Source organism: Cervus canadensis, chromosome 4 (genome assembly GCF_019320065.1).
Source record: "Cervus canadensis isolate Bull #8, Minnesota chromosome 4, ASM1932006v1, whole genome shotgun sequence".
NCBI classification, from domain to species: domain Eukaryota; kingdom Metazoa; phylum Chordata; class Mammalia; order Artiodactyla; family Cervidae; genus Cervus; species Cervus canadensis.
This window is the reverse complement of record NC_057389.1, coordinates 44045988-44064450: the sequence shown is the minus strand read 5'-3', so window position 1 is coordinate 44064450 and position 18463 is coordinate 44045988. Positions and strand designations below refer to the sequence as shown.

General features: G+C 43.9%; 1 protein-coding gene across 4 annotated transcripts in view; it reads left to right on the top strand.

Annotated features, from left to right (window-relative positions):
* Positions 1–18463, top strand: part of GRIA1 (glutamate ionotropic receptor AMPA type subunit 1) — a 336275-nt gene that overhangs the window by 228994 nt on the left and 88818 nt on the right. For all 4 annotated transcript variants that reach the window (XM_043464901.1, XM_043464899.1, XM_043464900.1 and 1 more), the window contains exons 8-11: positions 949–1053; positions 10594–10704; positions 11395–11601; positions 17131–17501. In XM_043464901.1, the coding sequence (XP_043320836.1) occupies positions 949–1053; positions 10594–10704; positions 11395–11601; positions 17131–17501 (794 nt within the window). The remainder of the gene's footprint in view (positions 1–948; positions 1054–10593; positions 10705–11394; positions 11602–17130; positions 17502–18463) is intronic.

The window sequence follows — 18463 nt, the reverse complement described above, 5'->3', positions numbered from 1 at the left end:
TTGAGAGTGGACCAATTTTATTGGTCACCTCCAGAGCAGCAGGCTTGGTCCCAAAGATCCTGGATCCCCCATGCTGACCACTCAGCCTTTAAAATGAGCCTAAAGATAGGAAGCCATGAAAGTTTAATCTGACTCATTTGTGGAGAAGAAATCCTATGAGGCATATTTGGGGCTTCCTATACACATGTTGATTCAACAGCTGAGACCCGTCTAAAGTCCTACATGATCTGGCCTTACCACAAAGAGTTTCCTCAGATGCTTTAAAGTTTGCATAGCACTTTCACATTTGCTGTGTCATGTAAGGTAGAGGGAGCAGGAATTTTGGAAACTAGAGGCTTGGAGAGGTGATCATCCAGTCACTTGGCTATTCAGAGGAAAACTGGGGTAAAACCCAGGTCACCCAGTTCTAGGTATTCAGCTTCCCAGGTATTTTATTCCCTGGCCTCACAAAGGAATTACAAAGCAACACTGAGGCATGGCCCAAAACATCTCAAGGCTGGCTCCTAGTCCCGGGTCTTCCCCTGACTCACCAGGGAGGGCACACCAGTCTCTTCCTTCACGGGTCTCCTTCAGTTTCTGCATCTGAAGGTGTGTGTCTGAGGGGCAGTGATTCTCACAGTGGTGGTCCTGATAGGGGTATGGGATGGAGGACAGCACAGAGATTTCCTATGAAGATCGACTTTGATCCACTCTTACTGTTGGCCAAAAGCAATGGGTGAAGCAGTTTTCAGGAAGAATTTCATTTTAGTAGGAACACTGTTCTCCAACAGTTATGCCTGCTCCAGGCAAAGGAGTAGAGAGGTGTTTAGGATTGATGCTACTCTAAGACCTCATCCCATGTAAGTTTCTCATGTTCTGGGCTTTCAATTCAGCAGGAAAAGCCAACAAATGAAAAACATGAAGCGCAACTTCAGAGTTCACTGGTCACCACCTGGCTTTTTGTTGCAGGTGCGGTTTGAAGGCTTGACAGGAAATGTGCAATTTAATGAGAAAGGACGGCGGACCAACTACACCCTCCACGTGATCGAAATGAAGCATGATGGCATCCGAAAGGTAAATCTCCTTTGCTTCCATTGCACAGGGATGAGAGGGCTGACCGGCTCAGGCCGGAGCTGAGGGCCTGGGGAGTCCTGGACTGGATCTCTTAGAAGAGAAGCAGGCAGTGAGGATTCTAATCTGGGCTCTATGCTAGCCAGCGAGGATTCTGGGCAAGTCAGTTGTTCCTCTGAGAATTGATTTGCTGCAAAATGGAGATTAAAAAAAAAAATCTCTACCTTTGCCTTGGGGTGCTTGCAAAGATCCAAGGGATGGGAAAATATTTTGAAAAAATGAAGTAATAGATGTGTATAAAATGTCACTACTGTTCCTGAGGGGTTTCAAGTAAGAACTTGAGAATGATGGTTTATTGAGGAAGTTAACCATCTTTTCCTAATCCACACTTGGTCGTATTCTCTCTCTCTCTCTCTCTCTCTCTCACACACACACACACACACACACTTACTAAACATTTTAGAACAACGTTCAAATTCTTGGAGAAAACATTCAGAATTCTACCAGACTCTGCATTCTGGTCTTGGCCAATTTCTCTGACCTTGATCCCTGAAACTCACTTTCTTCATCCTTCCACTCCAGTCATTCCAACCAACGTTCACTTTCAGGAAAATATCATGTTCTTTCTCACCCCCAGCCTTCAAATGTGTTCCCTCTGCCTAGGACTCTTCTATCCCATCCCCCTATTCTAGCCTGACTTCAAGAGTCAGGGTAAATGTTGCTCCCCAGGAAAGCCTTCCCTGGGCTTCCTTGTTACGCCTGAAGGCCACCTCTTATTTCCTGTCCCTGGCCTTCACCACATCCCTAGTTCCTTGGGGTGGCACAGTGTGGTAAGTAAGAGGCTGTGCACACATACTATGAAGCTGGGAGAGTGTCAGAGCATTAGCCCCAGAATCCTGGGATTCCATCCTGGCGTCACCACTTACCAGCCTGTGACTCTGGACAAGTAAATCAGGTTCTTTGTGCCCTAAGTGGGGATTAAATGATCTAACGGGTGCAGAAGTTCTGAGGGCTGGGCCTGGCACACTGCAGACTAGGTCTTAGTCTTTCAAACTTGATACTCTCTATGCCTGTGCTGTCAAATACAGTTGCCACTAGCCATGGTTGGCTATTTCATTTTAATTCTCAATAATGAAAATTTACAGTTGCACTAGCCACACTTCAAGTGCTCAATAGCCACAGGCAGCTAGAGGCTGCCACACTAGATAGCACGGATGTTGATCATGCCCATCGTCACTGCAGGGTCTACCAGACAGTGATGTTCGTGTTCTCTATTCCCAGACTGTGGGCTTCACGGCACTCTGGGTGGCATGGTGAGAAACGCTGGCAGACTGGTTACAAGTTGGGGCACTGAAGGCAGACACACCAGGAGTTAAGTCTCTGCCTTACTCTCTACTACACACATGACCTTGAACAGCTGAGCCTCCTAGAACCTCAGTGACATCATCTCCAAATGGGGAATAATGCCCTTTATCTCACAGGACTTCCATCAACAGTGAAACAATGTCTGCTACCCCCTTGCCTGTGTGAAGGGGTTCCCCAAAGCAGCCCCTGGCATGGATTGGGCATTCAACCCATGTTTTGTTTGTTCAACTGCCTTCTTTAGGCCACAAGGATTTTTATATCGGCCTTGACTATGAGTGAGTCAGGCTGTGCAAGCCCATGGAATGGGTAAATCAGCAAACTGAAATAACAGAGTAACTTTAAAATCCACGAGCAAATGGTTGTGCTTTATTTTTCAGGTCTCGGGGCTGTTTTTCAACTTACTTTCCAATGACTAAATCCTTTCTTTGAATGTGGGTTTAGGCAGCCTTTGGTTACAGGGAATCTGACTTTCAGAAAATCAATTCCTCCACATCTGTGGCTTCAGGTCTTTTACTCAATCAGCCTCCTAACAAAATAATTTCTCAGAGTCACGGGCAACCTTGTTGTGCTGGTTTCCGTGAACAGTGCATGGCCTTACCTGACATATGTAATAAAAAGGGACTGCTGCTATTTAACTGGGAGCCTTGGGGACTCTCTCCTGATCCTTAGGCACGTATCCTGGCCACTGACTGATATGCCAACACACACTCTAGGTGTCTGGGTCCAATTTGACATTCTACTGAAATGTGTGTGGTCTCTGGGCATACATTCATCCCACACTTCGGAGCTTCAAATGCCAGAATGTGCAGTGGCTCCAACTAAATCTAAAGCCTTGTGAAATGCCATTCAGAGATTCCACTTCGCCATGGGGTACTGATTCAAATAGGGATCTCTATTCAAATAAAATGGCTTGTCAAATTCAAGTAGGATCACAAATTCTTAAAGTGGCTGCCAAGAGAGAAGGGCAGGAAAATTCTTGAAGGTCTTTCATCAAGGGACCATCATTAATGATGTAACCATCTTTTCTCATCATCTTTGGTCCTGTAGCTATGTTTTTTCTTAAAAAGGACAAGTCTCAACTTGAATTCAGTCACCCCTGCCCTGTCTCAAATTTTTCATTCCCAGTTATGACCCAAATGTAACTGGAAAGGAAGGACCAGATAGTAAAGAAAGTGACACAAAGTCCTCCCTATGTCAAAATTAATTAAAAGTCCTGAAGCATTCACAGCCCTCCAGTCCAGACATCCTTTGGAAGTTTTTTCCTTAAATCTTTGCTACCCAACTTTAGACATACTGGGGGTGGTTTAGTCACTAAGTCGTGTCTGACTCTGTGACCTTTACCACCAGGGAAGCTCCTTAGACATACTGAGTTCTGTTCTATTCAATCCAACCACTTCTCTCCATTTCCACTGCTGACTCCAGAACTCAAGCCACCTTCTACACCTGCCTAGACTCACACAGGAGCCTCCTTACTGGTCACTAGTCCTGCTGGCCAGGTTCTTGTCCCTCTACAAGGCTGTTTTTCAACACAAAACCTGATCATCTTCAGGTTATATCAGGTTATATTGCTTCTCTGCTTAAAGCCTTTGACTGGTTTCCTACTGCAGGGGCTTCTGGTAGCTCAGACAGTAAAGAATCTGCCTGCAAGGCAGGAGACCCGGGTTCAATCCCTGGGTTAGAAAGATCCCCTAGAGAAGGGCATGGTAACCCACTCCAGTATTCTTTCCTGGAGAATTTCATGGACAGAGGAGGCTGGTGGGCTACAGTCCGTGGGGTCACAAAGAGTCAGACACGACTGAGCAACTAATACACCACTGCAGGTGAAAGGTAACAGAACTCCTTACTGTGGCCTTCAGACCCAGATACTGCAGCCCTCTGAACTCTTGCTCCTCTTGTTCTAGCTCAGAACTCCACAGCTACCCTGGAATGTCTGCTCCTTTACCCGACATTCGCCATCACTGTAGTTTGATGTCCAGCATCTCTCCTTGTCATTCAAGTCTGGCCCAGCTGAAGTCACTCTGGAAAGGCCGTTCCTGACCAAAATATCTAAAGTGACCCTCATCCGCTGAGCACAATCTCATTATCCTAATTTTTCATAGTGCTTCCCCTATCTGAGATATTCTTGTTGGTTTACTGATCTCTACTGGGGTTGGTAAACCAGCCTGCAGGCCAAATCCAGCCAACTGCCTATTTGTTTACAGCCCATGAGCTAATGATTTTTACATTTTTAAATGGTTGAAGTAAATCAAAAGATGAATACTTCATGATATGTGAAAATTACATGAAATTAAAATTTCAGGGTCCATAAATAAAGTTGTGGGTTGGTTTGTTTTTTTTTTTTTGGAATACAGCCAAACTCATTTGTTTCAGTATTGGCTATGGCTGTTTCTGCATTGTGACAACAGAGATGAGTAGTTGCTACAGAGACTGTTTCACCCACAAAGCCTAAAGTATTTACTGTCTGGTGCTTTAAAGGTGAAGTCTGACAACCCCTGGTCTGAATATGTATTGTCTTTCTTCCCCTCTTCTCCACCTCCTCCCACTAAAATGTCAGCTCTCGAAACACAGGGACATGGTTGTGTTATTTATTATATCCTCAGTGCCAATAATATATTGATGCATAGTAAGCACTTGCAAATAAGTGGTTGTTCATTAAATGAGCGGGCAGCATATTGAATGTTGCTTGGCAACCAGGAAGCATACTACTCTGGCCCATTTTTCCATAGATCTGCCAGCAAGTAAGGAAAAAAATGCTGATAAATTTAATGAAATAACACCTCAAGCAGAACTCAGATAAAGTCACATGCAAACTTAACAAAGTTCAAATTCTTTAATTAAGTTAGCTAAGGTGCAATAACAGATAAACTCTAAAAACTCAGGTGTTTAATGCAACAGAGGTCTAATTCTTATTCACCCAGTGATCAGTTTGGGGAGCTGGGGACTCCGGTTAAGACTCAGGCTTATGGAGGCTCCATTGTCTGTTTGGGTCTTCCTGCCTATCAATAGCCAGCTAACAAGTGAGGAAGAAAAATATCAGAAACTGTGCTGGGGACTTGGGGGAGTCAGGTTAGGGGAGAAATGCATTACTTCTGTGTTCCACTGGCCAGCCCAATCTCCTGGCCCATCTAGACACATGGCAGGCTGGGAATTGCAATGGCAGTCTAAGTAACTACTTCCCACCATACCTGTAGGCTATGAAAAGTGAACAAGAATCCTTGCTGGTCATCAGGTTGTCTCTGCCACAATAGGCAACTTCCTTTTTAGAACTTTATCATAATGGATCTCATTTTTGGAGGCTAGGAGTTGTGGCTTCAGAGGCAGCTTAGAGCTACAAATGACACAACTACAAATGTGTCAATGTGATTTGATGACTGTGTAAGGTAGATCTATTGTATATACTGTTCAATGATCATCTTTTTAGGCTGTATTTACTTTAAAAGATCTCATCTATCATCTCATGACAGACTCATTTCTATATTCAAAGAATCTTTAGAGGTAGATGGAACACAGGAGATCAAAAATTCTAACTGGCTCCAGGAGACCTATCATGCTCAGAATTGTTTAAATCTTCTCTTGAACAGTGGGGCCCAATTTTTACCAAACTACTAACTCTGATTTACTTTGAGACAAAATCAAAGTTCCTCCATACTGTTAGTAGAGAATCAAAGGGCTATATAATAATCCAGCCCATTTCTCTAAGAAAAAGAAATTTGCTCTCATCTCTGAAGTGCAATGTCTCTTCAAAAAACTTTTCCAGTTCTTTTTTCATCAAAATGTGGAACTAGATTTCTTAGCCTCCTAGCTGACATGGGGGGCAAAGCTGGGTTTTGGCATCACCCTGCTCTTCTGACTGGTAATATTTTTTTTATTTCCCTACAAAAGGGTTAGGAATAAAATAAGCTTGCTTATAACATTTACGTGTTCCTCTGGCTTTTGATATAAGCCAACCTAAACAATAATTTTTATAGATACCAATTTAACATTAGTGCTAGGATACTAACTCTGAAGGATCCTTACCCTTTACTTCTCTTTCTAAGCCATATAAATCTTGTCTACACAGATTTAGCTTGCTTTTCCCCTCTCTCTTTAATCAAAACAGCTTGTGATTTTAGAGTGGTGTTTTGTGGGGTTTTGCACCATTTATCCTAGGACATGCTGCATATCAGAAGGGTTACGTTGTCAAATGAGTTTGAGAAATGTTCCATAATATCTACTTCTTTTGGAAACTGGCAACATTCAATAGCAAAATGAAACTGAAATGTTCTATAGCACAGAAGCCTGTTAGCCTTCAACTAGCGTTACCCTACTGAATATCATCTTTTAGTTTAATGACAATACGAACCACACACTATGATTATTGTTATCAACGAATTAACTCATTTGGTTCTCACAGCTGCCCTGTGAGACAGGTACTCTTGTTGTATTCCCTCTACGGGGCAGAGACTGAGGCCCATTGATGTCAGGTAACTGGCCCAAGTCATACAGTTAGTAATTAGGAAAGTCTATCTTTTAAACCAGGTCTATCTGATGCCAAAGACCAATCTCTAGACCATCAAGTCCCCACTTTTAAAGATAATTCCCATGAAGGGACTTCCCTGGTGGTCCAGTGGCTAAGACTTGGTGCTCCCAAAGCAGGGGGCCTCTGTTTCAACCCTGGTCAGGAAACTAGATCCCACATGCCTCAACTAAGAGTTCCCAAGACCCGGTACAGTCAAATAAGTAAGATAATTCTTTTTTTTTAATATTTGAAAAACTCTATCAAAACTCAATAGGATTTAGAGAACTTAGTTGCATGTCAAAGGAGGCAGCTACCTTGATACTGATGGTATAATTGATGGCTATAGAGATTAGTAAGAACAGCTAAGCCGGTGACAAATCATGAAGAGGGTAGAAGGAGGAAAGGAAAAGAGGGAGGGAAGGAAGAAAAATGAGGAGGAAGTGGGGAGGAAAGGGCATGAAGACACCATAGCATCATCTACAGGAGGAAAAAATGGTGATTAAATTTGCTAGATCATCTCCCAGCTTTGTACTGATTATATTAAACAATACTACTTCTGAGGTCCATGACCTGGCTTCTATGCTTTGCCACTCATCTGCTATATAAACTTCATAAGTTTGATCATCTGACCTCCCTAAACCTCAATTTTCTCATCTATAAAACAGGGGAAATAATTCCAGCCTGTCTGTGTTATTTGAATAGTGTGAGGAGCAAAAATGTTAAGTATTGGGTAAGTAGTTTGGAAATTATTTTTCTAAACTTGCACCACAATATACTACAATAATGATTTGAAACATTTATTTCTCAATTAAAGGTCTCCTTGTAAAAATGAACTCCTAAGGGGAATCCCAAAGTGTGAACTTGATTAAAAGCAGAGCTGACGGTTGAATCAGGGATGAAGAATCCATAGCTTCCTCCATCTTCCCTGACCCCTTGCCCACATCCCGTGGAAGTGGCAAAGGGGCTTCACAGATGCCCTAGGGCCCTGTGAAGCACAGGCCTAGCAAAGTAGGGGAGATGAGGTTGCACTGTGGTCTTGAGCAGATCCCCTAGTGCCTGAGCCTCTGTTTCCCTCTCTATAAAAGGAAGAGGTTAGAAGAAATGATTCTTTAGGCCTCTTCCAGCTCTGATATTTTTGAAAATCTAAGTTTCTAGTTCTTGTCTTTAGAGAGAAATGTCTCCCTCCAGGCTAACTTAAAGTGCCCCCACATGAGCAGCATGGTACCCATGCCTGCACAAGGGCAAATCCTGACCGTGTTCTGAGAGACAGCCTCCCACCCACCCTCACACCTCCAAACTGTCTCAGCATGAACAGGATCCACTGTCTCCATGTTGGATCCACTCATTCTCTCAACAAACCTTCTTCCCTGAGCTGCTTCTCTGTAGAACAATCGGCAGCCTGGGATGAACAGACCTCTAGCTTTGTTCCCGAGGAGGGCCATGGAGAGACAGGGACAGATGTACCAACAGCTAGACCATGGGGCCAGTGGGAACCAACACGAGGCTCTCAGGATCAGCTGGCAGCCTAGCGGAGCATGGACGCACACAGCCCTGTGGCCAGCCTGCCCTGCTCCAATCCTGGCTCCACAACTCTCCTGCAGCCTTGGCAAAGTTATTCCACTTCCCCGCATCTCAGTTTCTTCACATTTAAAATGGGAGTGATAATTAATTACCCACTTCATAGGTTTTTGGGAGGATGAGAGAAGTTAAAACATTAAAAAAAAACACTTATTAATATTTATTTTAATTTGTTTGGCTGCACTGGGTCTTAGCTGCAGCACACAGGTTCTTTAGTTGTGCATGTGAGTTCTTAGTTGCAGCATGTGGGATCTAGTTTCCTGACCAAGGATCAAGGCTGGGACCCTGCAATTGGAGTTTGGAGTCTTAGCCACTGGACCACCAGGGAAGTCCCTAAAAAAATACTTAGAAGAGTGCCTAAAATACAATAAGCACCCAAATACTGTTAAGTAATATGCTTTCCAGCCCAGGGCTAAGTCCCCTCTAGGCAAGAACAGCATCATGGTGAAAAGCTGCCCCTGGAGACAGATGACCAGGGTTCCTGGCTGGCCTCAGCCACTTAGCTGCATCACCACCCTCACCATGCAGGTTAACAAACTCCTTTAAGCCAGATGCAGTGGCACAAAACCTATCATACACAGCCTCTGACAGAGCAAAGACATGATCAGTGTTGGCAATTAATACTGTTGCTGTTAACAGCAGGGAGATTGAAGGGAGAACTATTTATTTCTAGCTGAGGGGACTGGGAGAAACATCAAGGTGAAGATGACCTTTGAGTGGACGGTTGGCATGTGCCTCGGATTCCGTGAATCTGGACTGACTTTGGAGAACTGCTCTTCCTTCTCCACTAGTCCTTCAGTTCTCCTTCCTGTTTGCATTTTACAACTGCAGCCAGCAGAACAACCACAAAACACAGTGGTCTAAACTCAATAGAGACAGAGGTAGAGATAGGGTGTGTGTGTGTGTGTGTGTGTGTGTTAGCCATGCCATTCTGTTCTTCCCAAACCTTCCATGACTTCCTGTTGCCTTCAGGATAGGCCTACACCATTTAGCTTGGCCTGCAAAGCCCTCTGCTACCTAGACCCAGGCACCCACTTTCCTCTGGGGCTAACGCTATCCTCCACCCAGGACCCACTGAACTTACACATCCGGGCAGATTCCTGCGTCTACATCTTGGCTCATCATTTCTCTGACCTGACGGATTTGGACTCAACCTGTCCATCCCTTGTGACTTCCGCCTTGCCTCCTCCAGCTACCTTCTTCCCAGCATAGGTTTCATACTTGGCTCCTGCTTCTCCAAACTCCTTGGGCTCAAGCTACCTGAGTCACTCGCGGTCACTTCTGGGGCCACATGCGTGTGTGTGTCATGTCTTCCTGAACAGAGTAGAGAGACTGTCAGAGCAATGACTGTCTCTGAGACTTCTGTATATCTTTCTCAACTCTGCCACACAATACCACCAACATCTTAGCTCAGAGTCTTATGCACAATAGGGATCCTATAAATATTTGCTGAAAAACCTTGGAAAATGAGTCAGTATAAATAAGTACTAACTAATCTTTAAAAAAAATAATGTTGTCAACCAGTATTTGAAGGCACAACTGTATGCTCAGTATTATAATAGTTTAAAAATTGGAAATAAGAGAAATAAATAAACAATAAAATAACCATCACCTAGCAAGTTGAATCTAGATGGGAAAATATATTTAACCTAAAAAGAAAGCAAAAAAAGAAAGCTTTAAATCCTATGATTGCAACTATAGTTCAGAATGAGCTAAGGAAGAGAAGGATTACTAGGCATGGAACAAAGAGGAGTTTAACCTTGTGAACAAGGCAGGGAATTAAATCTCTATGACCCTGACTTACATTGGCAAAACAATTTGCCACATAAACAGTTAAAACCTCACGCCTCAAAAGAAGCAATTTTCAGGCTTCCCCATCATGATGAGGATTTTCATGGGGTGGGGCTGGGAAGACCAGACCTTGAGAGCATCTTGTCTCTTGCTGTTTATATCTAGCATACTTTAAAGTCTGGTGTGTCCAGCATTGCTGGTGTGACACTCAGCTCCTTGATTCCCTATCTGGTGTTGGCTAGAGGGTGTAGAGTGGGACATTCCTGAGAATCCTGGTTCACCCTATGTCACCACACCCCTCTCCTTAACAGATTGGCTACTGGAATGAAGATGACAAATTCGTCCCTGCAGCCACAGATGCTCAAGCCGGGGGGGATAACTCAAGTGTCCAGAATAGAACATACATCGTCACCACAATCCTAGTGAGTACTCAGTCCTTCATGGAGGTTACCTGGGATGTGAGCCAGGCCAATACAAAGGCTTCCCCAAGAGTGAAAGCTGGTCATTCTTCTGGCCAAAATTGTGCAGTAGGTAGAAAGAGGGAGTTAAAAATTATCCTGAAATTCAGAGGGATTTTTGCTCTCTGACTCTGCCATGATTTCACTTTGTGCCCTTGGATAAGTCAATCACCCTCCTATGAGCCACAGTTTTCCTGTCTATAAAACGTAAGAGACTAAATTGTGGTGCTTTTGACTACTCTTCCTCAGTAGAAGTCATTTTCAAAGAAAGCCCCTAATGTACATCACCTAGAGGGGATATAAGTGAAGCTGCTGTGATTTGCAGTGGTTGATCATGAGAAACTTGGAACCTATTTAGGGTCTACTTCCTCACCGTCACACCCCCAGATGTACCTTCAGAGAAACACAAGAGCTCCTGAAACATCACTTGAAAAGCTATGCACGACATCTCAATGAAACATTCTTATTTTAACAGTTTTCTTCCTTAACCCAGGAAGTTTTGTAATGGGGGGAGCAGAAATGCAGGAAGTGGGTTTAGGGGCTAGAGAGACTCCCCCAAAGTTAACCAATGTTAACTCCTCTGCCGTGCCAAAGGCCTCCCTCTCCAAGAGTGAACCCCAAACCCACATTCTCTGTCTCCCATTTCTCCACCAGGAAGATCCTTATGTGATGCTCAAGAAGAATGCCAACCAGTTTGAAGGCAATGACCGCTACGAGGGCTACTGTGTGGAGCTGGCGGCAGAGATTGCCAAGCATGTGGGATATTCCTACCGTCTCGAGATCGTCAGCGATGGAAAATATGGAGCCCGTGACCCTGACACAAAGGCTTGGAATGGCATGGTGGGAGAGCTGGTCTATGGAGTAAGTCCCCCATAGGGTAGGGAATTAGAGGCAGAGACAGATGGTTTGACAGGAAATTTTGGTGGTTAGATGACCCTACCCATAGATGCCTATTAGACCCTAGAGTTTAGTATTGTTGCTGCTAGAAAGATGAAGAGTCCAAAATCCAATGTCTTAAGACATTTTTTGCTCAGGTTCCTGGTCCCAGCTCCTTCAGCCAGACTCAGTTCAGTCCTGTGACTTCAGTTGATCATCATCCAATACAGGTGATAGTTTAGCTTTAAGGTTAGTTTTCCCAAGGCAGACTGCTGAGTGGTCACTTTCCTGTTCAGTCACTAAGACTCCCTCAAAATAAATTTCTTCCCTGGATAGATGTGCCCTGGATACAATCAAACTTTCTAGTCACTTGCCCTTTCTGGCACCTTCTATTTCAGCCAAACCACCCCAAGTCACTCTGTTCTCTAGGGTGCCCGCTTCCATTTTGCCACTCTAAAATCTTACCCTTCCCCCCAAACCTGTATCACATACTGTGTTTCCCAAGGTGTCATTCTCTCCATAAAAGGTATGGGGAGAACCCTTTTTAACTATTCTTACCTTCACTGTAGGATTTAGTTTCTGCTTCTATTATGGCTTACCTTGCCTTGGACACTTGTTATCTGTGAATAGGGATTGGTCTACTCCATTCACTACACTTGAAATAAGACCACACACAATTGCTATAACACCTTCAATAAACTGAAGCATTTTGGAGAAGTCACTGAATGCCCTGAATTGTCTTAACTATTTCAGGAACCATTGAGAACTAAAAGATCTGATCCCTGTCCCCAAGGAACTTAGCATTTTCTGATGTAGAAAAGACAATGAGGGAGAATGGTAATTTAGCAAAGAATCGAGGGCCATGCAAAAGGCTAGCATGCGGTAGTCTAGCCCACAAGAAAGATGTGTAGCCTGAAAAGTGGCCATATTCAGGTACAGAGGAAGGCAGCCTACAACTATAAGATGGTGATAGAAATAAGTTGTGAAAGAAGAATGAGAAAACACTGATGATTATTAGTAGAGGGCTTCAGTTGAGTAGTCAGTGACAAGACTGAGTAAGAAATGATAAGGCAAAGGGTGTGGATTGACTCAGCAGGCACCAGAAGATCATGACGATACTCAAGGAGAGAAACAACAAAAGGCAATAGAAGAAGAATCCTGCTGCCATGCGCAGGAAAGGCACCACCACAGCTTCATCATATAAATCAAAGACTCCTGCCTAGGGCTTTGAACAGAAGCAAATGCTGAGCCCCAGTATGGTAAGAAGTTCTGGTCAGGATAAAGCAACCATTTAGGAGCTTTTAAAATCTCATTGTCTCAGATCGAGGAAATAAGAGTCATGATGGCCATAAGAGCCATAAAAAGGGAATTCAAAGAAGAAAGAGATAGAATAAAGAAAATTCTTTCTAAGAAGGTGGCTTTTGATATGACCTGGGAGGATGGTTAATGAGTTAAGAAGGGGGTTGTGCTTCTACCTTCTCTCTCATCTGCTGCCTCTCGCTTTTGGAAAGTGTCATCGATAAAAGATAGAAGATCTAGATGGTTAATGCTGCTTTGGGAAGCTGGTTTCCATGGGAACCTCCACCAAGTTCTTAAGGTCATCCCCATGGCAACTGCTGTGAACTTTTCACCTCCACCAGAATTCATCTTCACCTTCACCCAATGTAATCTGGTTCCTTTAGTAAAAGGCCCAAGATCTGGGCAGAACAACAGTATGATTATCCTGAGGGAAAGCCCCCCAATACACAGCCATCAGCCATGGGTCACTGGGTCATCAGTGACAGAAATCACCTCTGGGTGCCTCAGCTGCCAGTCTTTCTTGTTCCCTCACCTCCACCAGGCCTGTCCCTCTGCCCAGTAACAGCTGTATTCTGAAGACTCTATGATGGGCCCAAATGGATGCCCTCTCTTGAGGGCATTTTCAGTTTGGCTTTCCTTGTTTGTCCCATCTAAGAAAGAATAGAGGGGTCTGAGGAGGCATCTCTAGCCACAAATGACCAGCAAGGCCAGGAAAAAATTTACTTGGAGGGCTCCAGATTTCTTCTTTCTGTGCCTCTCAAATAAGCCAAGTCAATCAGGGCGTCTCATCTTCCGTTTGCTCACTCTTGCTCTTATCCACCAAGGTAATTATAGCATTTCAGCACATCGTTTATGCTGGGCACTGTGCTAAATACTTTACCCACGTTGCTTCACTTTCTCCTCATAACAACCCCAGAAGGTGGGTATGATTCCTCTCCACATTTGATCAACGAGGACACTGAAGCCAGGGAGATTAGGCCATTGGGCAAAGGACACAAAGTGATGAGAATAGCCTCAGTGCATTCTCAAATGCCATAGGCTACAAATGAAGGCCCCGCTTATTGCATAGGCATGGCTGTGTGCCTGGGCTGCCATGACTTTCTGGCCTGTTCTTTGTCTTAATGAAGCAGAAATAGAGTGAACTTTGGACACACACACACACAGATCCAGATTTGAATTCTGATTCTGCCTGCTCACTAGCAACATGACTCCTGCGAGCCACTGATCTCCTCCCAGGGTTCCCCTGAGTTCTCCGTCCCAGGGCTGGGTGGGGAGTATGACCCTCCACAGTGCCTGGCTCAGAGTGGCTCTCCATCCCTGATGGTTTTCTCCCATTTTTGCTTCTACCTACTGCATCAACACTGTTTGCTGTTTTCCCAAGATTGTTTCCAGACATTTGGTTTGGGGATCTCCTAGGTCAGTGGTTCTCTAGGTCTGGACCAGCAGCAGCAACATCACCTGGGAACTTGCTAGAAATACAAATTCTCAGATCTCCCCAGACCCAATGATCTAGAAAGTCTGCCATCTGTGGTTTAAAAAACACCAAGGTGCTTCTGATGTCTGCACACTCAAGTTTGAGAATCACTGTCTCAAGAGGTCAGTTTCAGAAAATAATTTTGAGTACCTGTGAGATGCCCACGGTTCACGGTGCTCTCACGTATTTGAATTCTTTTGACTCTCACAAAACACTGCTGTCCAGTGGATAAAGCAAAATTCATTATGACTCTTTTCTAAAGAGGAAACTGATATTCATAAGGACAACTGTCTCACTCGAGGGCACATGGTCAGTGAGTCACAAAGCCAAGAAGTCAGGTCTACTTTCCCAGATAAGCCTTGCCCATAAGTGGTCCTGCAAAGGTCCAGTGACTTCCTCAGGTGCTGGAAATCAACTCCTAAGACCTTTCAGTCAACATCAAACAAGCTAAAACTTGTTGTTCAAAACTCGTGCTACTTTGCACAAACCACCTTCTCTCTCTGGACCTGGGCTCCTATCTGCAAAATGATGTCCCTGCATTTCCCACTGTGTGTGTATCCTATGCATATGGGTGCCTTCTGATGCTTGGGGCTCAATGGACAAGGAATTTTGGAAATACTAAATCTGCTTACCCCTCTTAGAAATTCTCAGTGCACAATAGTCTGCTAAAGGTTCTGAGAAGTTCTGCCAGTTTAAATTCATGTTAATTTTTATGTTATAGTTAGTTACATCCTTCCACAAATAATGTTACATGGAACAAATCTTGGAACTGCTAAGTTAAATAAGAACTAAGATGATTGGTTTTGTGATTTTTTTTTTCCCAAGTCACAGTCCCTTTTATTAACTCACATCAGGAGGCATCAGACAAATCCATTCAATTCCCTTTACCATCTTTGAAGACAAGTCTTCACCCACTTCCCTCTTGGGTAACTTGTAGTTATTCCCTCTGAGTCATTTCTATGACTTTTCTCCCTTATTCCTTTTCTACCTATGAGGGAAAAGGAGATACTATCTCCCTGGCAATGGCTTGTAAGTGTTTGTAAAAAGTATCAAGATTTAGGCAGTAGGTGTTAGCGGGGAAAAAAACAGAACTGCTGAGACACATACTCAATCCCACATTGCTTTACAGAAAGTTTCTTTCCGTAAGTGAGAAATTTAAGTCATTCTAAAGCCAGGCTTTTTATTCCACTTAAAATGCCTTCTCAAAAATCTCATCCAATGAGAGTAACCAGAGGAAACCCCTCCTGAGCAATACCAGCCGGCAGCTGGGTGTGGCTGGGGTCTGGACAGCATCTGTCTGCAGCTTCACATCTGGACTGTTGCACGGCATCATAAGAGAAAGCCACCTGCCTTGAACAGACTTGCACAGACATGCCTGTCATTTCAAAAATGAATGTCATGGCATCCCTCCATGGAACTGCGTTAAATTTCCAGGATCGCTTAATCTCAGGCCAGGAAAGCAGTGGATTTTTAGAGCATAGATGGCAGTGCTCCTGCCATTAAGCAGAGAGAGAAAAGACAGAACAGCAAGGCTGGTGCTGTATGCCCAAAGATGAACATTTCTTGCAACTATTTTATGTTTATCTACACAAATTTTAAAAACTGAATTATTTGTGCACTTCTTAGCAGTCTTCCTGGAAAAAAAAATAGTTGTGATACTACTTTATTCTCTCTGCCAGATTTTCCTCACATGATTCTCTCCTCTGGGAATGTATTCTGTATCCGAGCAACCCATTGAAATCCTACTCCCTCTTCAATGTCAATATATACGTTACCTCTTCGAGAATGCAGTCCCTGACCTCCCCAGACAGGCACTTTGTAACCCTTAGATACAAAACGTATCTCATGGTATCTAGCACTTAGCCAATCTACCCTGTAGTTTGGGAAACTACCGTGTGTGTGTGTGTGTGTGTGTGTGTGTGTGTGTACCAACTTTTACTAGTCGTAGAGATGACAGTTTTCTTTTTAGTCTAGGGCTTGCATACGAGTGCCCAATAAATATTTATTGAGTTGAACTTGCCTTCACTAATCTATCTTGTTAGCCAGGACTGTCTTGGTTGCAGGTAAAAGTATCCCAACCCCAACTGGTTTAGGCAAGCAGAAGGACTGGTTCATGTTCCTAGAGACAAACAAAAGAGTATTTTGATGCATGTTTCTACCATGTTCCTAGAGATAGCAGGATAAGCTATGAATTAAGGGTCACCCAAGTTATTTCATCATGAATCATCTCTCACTCTGACTTTCAAGGCTCATGCTCATTAAAGAGACTTGGGTCTTATGCCATCCTTGAATGAGCCACTGTGGCCAGGGGAGTGGAGTACACTAGTGGCCAGATCTGGGGGATGTGCTTCACCTTAGATTAAGGGTTATCAGCCCCACTTGAACTGGAGGACAGACAGTGGAGAAGGAGTAGTTGTTTCAGGGAAGAAGGCATGATTGCTGGGTAGACAAAAAAAAAAAAAAAGACATTACAACAGCCCCCTTCCTTCCATAAGGTGAGGAAGTCACCCCTAACAATTTGAACTGTCAAAGAACGGGATAATCTCTCCTGTGAGATATTGAGCTGATCAGCCATTTATCATAAATATTTTACAGAGGCTAGGAGGAGTTGCATTTCTGAGGTTCTTTCTCTCACATCCTTTAAGATACAAAAGAATATTCAGAGTGAAGAGGAAAATGAGGGAACAGAGAGCTGATGAACTCAAGTGCCTGTTTTCTTCTCTCCACTATATTTTTTGCAGAGAGCAGATGTGGCCGTTGCCCCTTTAACGATCACCTTGGTCCGGGAAGAGGTGATAGATTTCTCCAAGCCGTTTATGAGTCTGGGGATTTCCATCATGATAAAAAAGCCGCAGAAGTCCAAACCGGGGGTCTTTTCCTTCCTGGATCCTTTGGCTTATGAGATCTGGATGTGCATTGTATTCGCCTACATTGGAGTGAGCGTCGTTCTCTTCCTGGTCAGCCGCTTCAGCCCCTACGAATGGCACAGCGAGGAGTTTGAGGAAGGGCGAGACCAGACCCCCAGTGACCAGTCCAATGAGTTTGGGATATTCAACAGCTTGTGGTTCTCCCTGGGAGCCTTCATGCAGCAAGGGTGTGACATCTCTCCCAGGTCAGTCAGCTCTTCTTATTACCTTTACTCAATGCCATATATACACATGGGGAGTTAGCGACGGCAATTTTTTCCAGACTTTATTGTATTTAGTCCTCAACTACGCTTTACTGTCAACTGTCCATTGCATGCTACGGAGGATCTGGACACACCTTGACCAGCTCTGTCTGCTGTCTGGGTGATGTGTTCTGTCAAGATTATAACAGGCATAATTGTGACTCTAATGTTCTGTAGTTATACTACAGAAAAGGGATTGGCGGGGGGGCGGTATTGTACCACTAACATTTTTGAGCACATGCTAAGCAAGGTTTTGAGTCCTCTTCATGCCTTATTTCACTGAATCCTCACAGAAGCATTAGGTGGGGACACTTGTGATACCTTCTTTTACAAATGAGGAACCACAGAAATGTGGAATATCTTTCCAAGGGTACACAGCTGGTAGTTAGGTGAGTCAAGACTCAGACCACAATCCCAAACTATTTCTGAGTGGCAGAAGGAGCACTGAATTCTGACTGGGTTCTTGCTCTGGTTCTAGCACTTTCTGTGTGGCTCTGGACAAGTCACTTGACTCTTGTAGACCTTGGTGTCTTCATCTCTAAGAGAAAATGGTTCTTCTTTTCTTGGTTCTGAGTAAGATCTTGGAAACTGTCTAGTTCCAATGGTGATGTAAATTTGTTTCTTGTGGCTGGGGAATGAAGTTTCTTGGAAATGCCTCAGATATCATATTGAGAATACTGGGGTGGCCAAATCAGTGAGGTTTCAGCCCTCACATTGGACATGAGTAGCTCCATTTTAATGTTTTACATATTGGACTTGTGAATACAATTTCTTTTGAGAAAGTTTTTTGGAAGGGAGAGAGGAAGGAAGGAAAGGAGGAAGGGAGGGAGGAAGAGAAGAGAGAGAGGGAAGGAGAGAAAAGGTAAAGGAGAAGGGGGAAAAAGAAATTTGACCATCACCCTGGA